Below are 10,135 nucleotides of genomic sequence, written 5' to 3'. Positions count from 1 at the left end.
TATCGCTGGTAAGTTTCCATTTTATTAAGACCTCCTCAAAGACAACCCGGCTTGCAATTACTGCTCTCTCTAGACTGGTATTTGACAATGTCTTGAAGGTTTCAATGAGATTTAAGTAGATTAACTTAGGAATGTTACATTGTGTTCAGTTCTTTCTAAGCATAATCTAAAAAATGGTTTTACTTTAGATTTGACATGAAATGAGGAAAGGAAAGTTCCTCTTGTGATCTTGAAGTTTGAGATCCTGGGATTGAGTTTGTTTCCATCTAGAGCAGATTTTACCGGGGGAAACTCGCAGGTTTTGATTAGATGGTCCTTGTCAGTAGGCTACTGTATATCAACCTTTCTGCTAGTTTTTTAAGCTGCTTCTCTTCTTCCCCCACTTGATCTATTCCATTCATACTCTATCATTTTTATTAGGTTTACATTTAGATCATTTAGCAGACACTCTTATCCAGAGCAACTTACAGTCAGTGCATTCAACTAAGGTCCATAAATCCACATGTCACAGTCATAGAATGTAAAAACTTCCTCAGTAAAGCAGCTGTCAGCCAGATCGGTGCTAGAAAGACAAATACAACAGTAAGGTTTGATTTATTGTCTCTTCATCCTTGTCTGTAGTTGTCCACTTTGCTCTATAACTAGCTCTCTCTCCATGTTGTTCAGCTCTCCCTGTTTTCTTACAGGGGTAATACATTCAATCACCACTGTTTGTCACAACCACAGCAGTATATCTGATGACTCTGTTGGGGTTCCTAATAATAGAGATAGCATAGTGCTAATGACCCACAGCACACTGCTCTAAGACTGAGAAGATAATGACCTCACCCATAGAGATAGTCATACAGGCTAGCATAATGCTAATAATGAACATTCTAGCAATTCCCATAATAGGCATGCATCTAAGGTGACATGAGATCATGAATATCTATATATGTGCAGACTAGTGCAATATTTAAAAGACCATCAGAGCACAGCATTTTGACCCACTGCCTTTACTCATAGAGGCGGTCAATACAACATACAATGTCTTTACAATATCCCAATAGAGAACACTTTCTTAGCTGACAGCATTCAGGCACTGTAGAAGATAGCATTGTAGTGGGAGTGTGCCCTCTAGTGGTCTGGCTAGGTAGCAGTTGGGTGTTTTCAATTATTTTACACAGTATGTTGATGTATTCAGTGACTCGCTTTGGAAATTCAAACTGACATGAGACATTCATCAGCACGCGGTACTTTCACTCAGCAATCCTGACAGCCTGTTTGTGGAGCGGTCACATACAATATATTCAACTCCGAACAGCTTATAGTAATCCGATTTCAGAAAATCAAAACAAGTCCAAATGGATTGCTAGACTCTTGGAGAGCTAGCGTTAAGGCTCTGATGGCTGTATCGCCACTATGATCTTTGCCCTAACCCTAACCATAACTCTAACTTAAATTATTTCATTTTATTGGCAGGAGGGTTCTGCGAGGGCTTCTTGAAGTTTGGGGCCCAGGGTTATCCCTCCCAGGTTTCGGACTCTGCCCTCATTCCTGCCCTGACCTCAGCCATTACCCCCGACATCAGGGTGCTACAGCTGGTAGAGGATCTCAGGGTAGCCCTGGAGGGCCAGGTGGACCAGGAGTCCATGAGGAGACAGGTCCCCATAGACACAGCACACACCCTGTTAGAGTGGCTGGAGAAGGGAGGGGTGAGTACCGGCAGCTATTGAATCAAGCTCACTTCCAACAGCCAGAAGGGCAGCAGGTAGCCTAGCATTTAAGAGCGTTGGGCCAGTAACTGAAAGGAGGCTTGAGCAAGGTAGATAACCCCCAGCAACTGTTCCCGGGCGCTGGTGTCATGGATGTCGATTAAGGCAGCCCCCTACGCCTCTCTGATTCAGAGGGGTTGGGGTAAATGCGGAAGACACATTTCAGTTAAATGCATTCAGTTGTACAACTGACTTAGGTATCCCCCTTTCCCACATAGAGAGCCTATGATTTCTGAGAACTCTACCTGCAAATAATGTAATGTACAGTAGGAGGCCAGGCAGAATTGCTGGGTGAAAAACTATAGGTCATGTACAGTATTTATAGGGTACATGAAGGCATAAGGTCTGTTTTGTGGTGGTCTTTATTCAGGGGTGGATGCCCCCTCCCATCTCCTCTCCACCCAGAAGTAGGAGCCAGAGCAGGGGTCTCTCATCTGCCACTTGTAATGAGATCCAGAGGTAGCTGCTGCTGCTCAGACTGGGAGCAGTTAGTTCCCCTCCTCCATCCCTTCCTCCTCTTTCTTCTCCTTATCCACTCCTTCCTGCTTGCATTTTGATGTTGGTTTTATTTGCACATAAACTTTATCACATACTTACTATGCACATTCAGGGTAAGGAAAGGAACATCTGATACTCTCCCCACCTAACTCCACTTCAACTACTCTATCCCCCTCCCTCCCCTTCCTATTCTCCCTTTCATCCTCCTCACCTACCCTCCATCCCTTCCCTCCCGCCTATTTAATCTCCTCTTTCTCTTCCTCCTCCCCCTCCTCTTTGTCTACCTACCTTTCTTGGTTCGTACCACATCTGTGACAAACATGTATAGCAAAATGCTCCCTCTCTACGGTGCCCCTTTAGAGAGATCACAAAAGTAGCTACATCGAGGGGTACTTCAGAGAGAGAGAGAGAAAGGGGGGATACAGACAAAAAGAACCAAGTGATAATGTTTGTGTATGAGACGGAGAGGGAGAACGATGAAAAGAGAGAGATGGACAGCAAGAGAGAGAGAGAGAGGGAGTGTGTTTGTTTGTGTGTGTGTGTGTGTGTGTGTGTATGTGCGTAAGAGAGAGAGAGAGAGAGAGAGAGAGAGAGAGAGGAGGAGAAGAATACTAGTCACTTCTCAGCCTGCCTCTGTCTGGGCTCCAAACCGCACAGCCAGGGTCCGAACCAGACACAGCACACCACAGGGTCCCCACTACAGTCTCTCTGCAGCAAGAGAGAGGGAAGGAGGGGAAGAGGAAAAAGATAGAAGGAATCAGGGAGATCAACAGTGATAAAGTATCTTTCTTCCTGAGCTCTACTCTATTAATCAATCTCTTGTCTATCGTGCTCTTGCTTCCTTTTTTGCTCTCTCTCTCTCTCTCTCTCTCTCTCTCTCTCTCTCTCTCTCTCTGGATAAGTTACAGTGTAGAGTTTGAGGGAGGATATAGTCAAAGCTACAATGGGCCAACAGAATGGAGTATAACATAGATTTTTATAAGCATTTTGCCTGGCTGAAAAAGGTAAGAGACTTTGAGGTTTCACTTTCATGCATTTTCCCTGCTAATACATCTGTACTGCATCTGTATAGAAGAATCGGGTTATTGTTATTACAGTGACATTCCTTGCATACTGGAGATGCACATGGAGAAAGATGTGTGTTGTGGAGTTGCTCATTGTAACACAGTTAGAAACATTGATAGTATAGACTCACCTGTTTTGACCGTAAGCTGGAAAGTTGTGCGCCGTATTGTCCTAAAAAGCAAAAAGGCAGTAACTGCTCGTAGCGTGGAACTGAGAAAATGGCTTTAATTTACCTTGGTTTCACAGTAACCTTATGCAGTTGCTGCTACCATGACCCCCATGTTCTCCAAAACACAATAAAATATAGGCAGGATACTTGTCCACATGATTAAGCATTTATTTAATGTAGCAAAAATACCTTGTTTATTTTCTCTTGTTCGTACTGGTTACCCATGGGAATCCAACCCTGGCATCTACCAATTGAGCCACACGGGACCCAACTCTCCCTGCGATTCTTTACTGTACAGGAATAATATAATATTTTACTTATTTAAGTTTATTTTATTTTTATGTTTACAGGGACGTTCAGTAAACGTGTCGGTTTAAGCCAACCCAACTAATTTTCAACTGCAGTCCCTGGGCAGGTTCTTAAAACAATTACAATACAGACAAACAATGAGCGGTGAGCACATGCAGAGCAACATAGAACAAGCAACACGTAGCATGCAGAACAATAGCAAAAAAAAAGCAACAAAACAAAATGCATAAAAGCAACAGTGTTTCCACACCTCACACGCTACAGACAACATGGAAAGCGGTAATAAACAGCTGGGGATTATGTTCACAAGCATGACTGGCCTTTAGCCATGTCTCTGTTTTTTGTGAAGGTGGGATAGGTGGCGCATTTGTGTGTGTCTGATGGCAGTGTGTTGAAGACATGGGAAGCTCTCACAGAGAAAGCAGATTGACTGATTGAGATGCTGTTCCTTAATGGAGCTATACCCAAAACTCTGCAGGTGATTAGGATTGGATGAGCTTCTACATAGCCTTCATACATGGTACGATAACAGGAAAACTTTATTTCCGTATAGTTCAATTAGCTATATGGCTAACCTGTCAATCCATCTGTTGAGGAACTTTTACTGAATTTCAATGAAGAATGTGTAGGCTAATCTGAGTCTGTGGCTAAATGGATGTTATCTAGGATAGAAGGAAAACATTTAAACGTGTCAGTGAATGGGAACCAGATCTGGTATGGTGAGCTTGTGCACCAGGCGTAACCTGTTTCACGGTCCCTGCGGCCAATCAGCAATCAAGGTCCCAGTGACCAATCACTAATTAGGGGCAGGAAACATGTGTCGGGAGATACTGGGATGCGTGAAAGGTAAACACCAGACAGGTCAAGAGGTCATAGTACCTGAGGAGAATAAATGAATGGATGAATGGATGGGCAACATGTGTTTTCACTTCAGACTTTGTCCTTCCTCTGGGGGCACAGTACAGGAAGCACCTGAAATAGACCTGATAGAACTAGACTGGATGTAGTTATGATCAGCCCATTCCTGAATTCTCCTTCACCATCTTGTTGTCATTAGGGAGACGTTTTTAGCTCTTTGCTGGCTGATCCCATCTGGACCTCGTTGTCACGGATTAACTTGGACACAAAATGGCCTGATAGATGATAATATACAAAGGCTTTTTCTCTCTCTTTTACCAAACTGACTTGCTTATTTGGACTTGTTTACAGGATGTTTATGTTGCGCAAATATTTGTTATTTGCAGCCCTTGAAATAACTGAAGAGAATGCATTTGCATATTCTATTGTTCAAAAGATATATGGCTAAATGCATAATTTGTCTTCTTTTTCCTATGACTCTTGAAGGAAGTTAAACTCCGGCCACATGCTGTGGATTCTGAATCTTCAACAGTTAGATCTGCAGAGTGTTCGTACATTGTCTATTAAAGGTTTAATGGTATTTCACAATTACTGTAAACCACTTGAGCTGGTTGGCTCAGCCTCAAAGTTGCTGTGCCACAAACTTTCCATGGTTGTGGTTTAAAAAAGTCTGGATTTCTCAGCAATTTCTTCTAATTTGGTTTCATACATGAACGGCTAAGCCATTATTTAGGAAGGCCTGAGGTCTTGCAACCTTGGTTCGAGAAGCAAATATCAACTTCTTAGAATACTAAAATATTCATCATCATTTAATGAAAGCTTAAGAAGCATAAACCTCTTACAGAATTCCACACTCACGACCTTCTCACCCCACGGCCACAGTAGGTTATATGAAATGTGATACCAATGCTGTGTGTGTGTGTTCTTGTTGTTCTCTCCAGAGTCTGAGCTTTCATTTCAGGGAGCCCTGGTTCAAGGTAGAGCTGACACTGTGGGTAACTCCTCTCACTTCACAGTTGTACTTGTACTGACCACAAATTGACCAGTAACTGACCGCTCCTCTGCAGGTAAACCAGCAGTCCCCTGTGAACGGCGAGACTAACCAAGAACGATTGACACGCTTAGAGGGAGACAAAGAGTCCCTTGTCCTCCAGGTAAGATTACCTTATGTCATAAACAGTGTATGCATGTGTATGTTTTGTATTTGCCATAATGTATTTGTGTATTTTTAGCTATCTGTGTCAGTAGGCATGTGTGTTTTTAGCTATCTGTGTCTGTAGGCATGTGTGTTTTTAGCTATCTGTGTCTGTAGGCATGTGTGTTTTTAGCTATCTGTGTCTGTAGGCATGTGTGTTTTTAGCTATCTGTGTCTGTAGGCATGTGTGTTTTTAGCTATCTGTGTCTGTAGGCATGTGTGTTTTTAGCTGTGTCTGTAGGCATGTGTGTTTTTAGCTATCTGTGTCTGTAGGCATGTGTGTTTTTAGCTATCTGTGTCTGTAGGCATGTGTGTTTTTTTTAGCTATCTGTGTCTGTAGGCATGTGTGTTTTTAGCTATCTGTGTCTGTAGGCATGTGTGTTTTTAGCTATCTGTGTCTGTAGGCATGTGTGTTTTTAGCTATCTGTGTCTGTAGGCATGTGTGTTTTTAGCTATCTGTGTCTGTAGGCATGTGTGTTTTTAGCTATCTGTGTCTGTAGGCATGTGTGTTTTCTGTAGCTATCTGTGTCTGTAGGCATGTGTGTTTTAGCTATCTGTGTCTGTAGGCATGTGTGTTTTTAGGCATGTGTGTTTTTTTTAGCTATCTGTGTCTGTAGGCATGTGTGTTTTTAGCTATCTGTGTCTGTAGGCATGTGTGTTTTTTTAGCTATCTGTGTCTGTAGGCATGTGTGTTTTTAGCTATCTGTGTCTGTAGGCATGTGTGTTTTTAGCTATCTGTGTCTGTAGGCATGTGTGTTTTTTTTAGCTATCTGTGTCTGTAGGCATGTGTGTTTTTAGCTATCTGTGTCTGTAGGCATGTGTGTTTTTAGCTATCTGTGTCTGTAGGCATGTGTGTTTTTAGCTATCTGTGTCTGTAGGCATGTGTGTTTTTAGCTATCTGTGTCTGTAGGCATGTGTGTTTTTAGCTATCTGTGTCTGTAGGCATGTGTATTTGTAGCTATCTGTGTCTGTAGGCATGTGTGTTTTTAGCTATCTGTGTCTGTAGGCATGTGTGTTTTTAGCTATCTGTGTCTGTAGGCATGTGTGTTTTTAGCTATCTGTGTCTGTAGGCATGTGTGTTTTTAGCTATCTGTGTCTGTAGGCATGTGTGTTTTTAGCTATCTGTGTCTGTAGGCATGTGTGTTTTGCGGCACATTGGCATATAAAGGAGTTGTAGTAATGTTTATATACCCCTCACCTACAGCAATTATTATTTCAATTCAGCTGAAGTTGAATCCCCCGAGTTGAATATGAGCCTACTGATATACAAGAGGATACATTACACTGCATTGGCCCCCTGGTGCCCTCAATAAAATATAAACAGTAGTAGCTCTATCATGTATCAGTCATTACAGAGGGAGGGATAGAGAGAGGGAAAGAGGGAGAGGAAGAGAGACAAATAGAGAGAGAGAGAAAGAGAGAGTGAAAGAGAGGGAGAGGGAGAGAGATGCTTCCCCTCGCTTTGACAATGTTAACATGTACTTCCCCTGCCAATAAAGCTCCTTGAATTGAATTGAGAGGGGGGTGATTAATCCAGTGTTGTTGTGTTGTTTTGTTGAACAGGTGTCAACAAGGGTTAGGAACAAGGGCAGTACTTCTTGTGTGTGTGTGTGTGTGTGCGCTCTGTGTGCGCGTACTAGTCCTCAGGGCTGTTGAGTAAGGGTTTTTCTGCAGTCAGGTCCAGATTTGCTGGCTACAACACACCTCTGTTCATTGACAGATGTGATGTCTTGTTGTTGTGTATAGGTCTCATGTACACACTAACATGTTCCTCCACTAAACTCCATCTGATTGGCTGGTTGAGCCCCGCCTTTGTAACCGATTGGCTCTTTCCCTAGTTTGTTTTCTCAACAGCTGTATCTATATCATGAGTAGTGCAGAGCCGGCCTGATGAGTTGAACTGAGAAAACTCATGAAGGACAAAGAGTCCTTCATTCAGCTTTGTAAATATTTGTTATCTGGCAGTGTGAAGGGTATATCAATTAAGGAGCTGATATGTTGTGAAATGGATGGCAGGCAGAGAGAGGTGATTTTAATGACTGAGAAAGTGCATGTGGATGTTGGGGTTAGATAACTTCCCAGGTGGAGGGTGGAGCCAGGAAAGGGGGAAGAAGGGAGGGAGGGAAGGAAGGAGCAAAGGCAGGGGGGGAGAAAGAGAGTGTGGGAATTAAGCATGAACAGAGGTCAAGGGGGTTGTCAACATTGAAAGGAGGGTGTCAGAAATGTTGAAGTATTGCTGCCTGCTAGTGTGACTGAGTTTCTCCTCCATTCCACACACACACACAGGTGAGCGTTCTGACGGACCAGGTGGAAGCTCAGGGAGTAAAGATCAGTGATCTGGAAAGTTCTCTGGAGGAACATCAACACAAGCTCAACTCTACAGAAGAGATGCTGCAACAGGTAAGGACCTCACACTCTGCTCCTCTTCCATTCATACAAACCTTTGAACTGCAACCTTGTCTCAGTTTAGACTGGCTTCAGTATGATATCAACTTCCTCGTTTTGTATGGTTATCAGGTTCACTTCCATACAGTTCCTGTTCACTTCCAAACAGTTCCTGTTTCTATTCAAACAGGGTTCTGAAAGTCTGCATCACAGCAGCACAAATATCATGCCTTCTTCCTTAGACTGACATCATGACATCATTTGCATTATGTATGACTAGAAAACTTTCAAATAATGCATTTGTGAGTACAGGACGTTTAGATTTAGACACACTGTCTCCTAGCAGGCTGTCTAGACATGCTGAGTCTCATGCTAGACTACCTCCTAGAGAGTCCAGTCTCCCAGGAGGAAATTCCTCCGCAGGATTCCAGTGAGCCAGGCTCTAGATCTCTGTGACAACCCAAATATTTAGGGTGGTCTGTTCCCATCCAGGACTGATTCTTGGAGTGGAGCATCCGTCTGCTCTGGAAGGTTTGGTCATGGTGCTCTGCTCTAGGGCTGGTCTGTCTGGGTGGGTGTGCACAGGACAGAGAGCATAGTCGGTCACACCCCTAACCACCCAGATGAGGTTGGACACATCACCTCAGGCTGGGAGGGGGGTTGGAAAGAGGGAGTGAAGGGACAGAGAATGAGAGAGAAATGGAAGAGAAGGTGTAAAGGGACAATGAGAGAGTAAATGGATTGAGAGATTAAGAAGCAGTGAGAGAGAGAGAGCAGGGATGAAGGGAGTGCTCTGTCATCAGTAGAGGTGGTGTCCATGTCTTCCACTCCTGTGAGGTGCAGTGGAGTTCAAACTCAGAGCAGACATGGAAACTCAGTCAGAATCAAAGATCCTCTTTACAACTGAGCTAAGATAACTTCATGACAGCAACATCTTTAGCCTTCATGCATGAAAAGGACTATTGTCAGTCCATACAAACTGGAAACTGAGGTAGGACAAACTTAGCATACTTTAAGTTGTAAGTTGTTTTTGCTACAGTATATCATCCTTCCAAGGAGAGGCTTTCAACTGCTACAAAGTTCTCCCAAATAAATTCTGTATACTATGCAGACTTTGTTAGACTCTTCAAATGCCTTCAATGCATTTCATTTGGTAGCCATTGCAAACTTCAATTCTGTTGCAAAAAGTGTATTAAACAGAAGTGGGAGGGACTGACCTGAATTTGTCCAATTGAAATTTTGTTTTGTTCTGTTTGTTTCCATTTGGTTCTTAAACTGTAAACAGTTTTCGTATTGAATACACCCCTGGTTAACTCTGTACAGCAGAGTTGTTTTGAAGGGCCGGGTTTGTTTCCATGAGATTTGGTCATTATGAGGCTTTGGACCTGAGCCGCAAATCTCTTACTAGTGACACAGCTCTAATATTTTCCATGTGCACTCTCCCAGAAACCTCTCAGAAACCCAACTCTTTTTGCTTCAAAATAGCTACATTTTTAAATGCCCATGGTCGGCCTGCCTCAGTGCTTCGGATATTTTCTTTGGACCTTTCTAAGGCTGTGTTTACGCAGGCAGCCCAATTCAGATATGTTTTCACTAATTAGTCTTTTGACCAATCACATCAGATCTTTTCACATCAGTGCTTTTTCAGAGCTGCACTGGTCAAAATACAAAAGAGTGAAAAAAATATCAGATTTGGGCAGCCTCTGAGAATTTGCACCTGCCTGAACTCAACATAATTAGCTGTTGAGAGAAATGGGGACTTTCAAAGGGGACAGTTTTTCTGATAAAGAGGGATAATTAGTGTATCAAGCAAGGTCCTAATCAGCATGTTTGATTGATAGCAATCCTCATTCAAATAGGAAGGCATGTGCTGAGCCTCTACAGTACTTCTATTTGTTGTTG

At 43.0% G+C, this 10,135-nt stretch overlaps 1 protein-coding gene across 5 annotated transcripts in view; it reads left to right on the top strand.

Annotated features, from left to right (window-relative positions):
• Window positions 1-1,463: 1,463 nt before the first annotated feature.
• LOC112235812 (liprin-beta-2) overlaps window positions 1,464-10,135 on the top strand; it is a 31,717-nt gene continuing 23,045 nt past the window's right edge. Inside the window, exons 1-3 of one of the 5 annotated variants that reach the window (XM_024404339.2) lie at window positions 1,464-1,694; window positions 5,721-5,807; window positions 8,135-8,248. In XM_024404339.2, coding sequence (XP_024260107.1) covers window positions 1,632-1,694; window positions 5,721-5,807; window positions 8,135-8,248 — 264 coding nt within the window. In that variant the 5' untranslated portion in view covers window positions 1,464-1,631. Of the gene's footprint in view, window positions 1,695-2,890; window positions 3,257-5,432; window positions 5,645-5,720; window positions 5,808-8,134; window positions 8,249-8,997; window positions 9,225-9,936; window positions 10,097-10,135 lie in introns of those variants that run through there. The other 4 variants (XM_024404335.2, XM_042321107.1, XM_024404336.2 and 1 more) reach the window with 4 other exon arrangements.

Source organism: Oncorhynchus tshawytscha, linkage group LG04 (genome assembly GCF_018296145.1).
Source record: "Oncorhynchus tshawytscha isolate Ot180627B linkage group LG04, Otsh_v2.0, whole genome shotgun sequence".
In the NCBI taxonomy this organism is placed as follows: Eukaryota; Metazoa; Chordata; class Actinopteri; order Salmoniformes; family Salmonidae; genus Oncorhynchus; species Oncorhynchus tshawytscha.
Note: the sequence above shows the minus strand (reverse complement) of the source record. Positions and strands in the feature narration are given on the sequence as shown.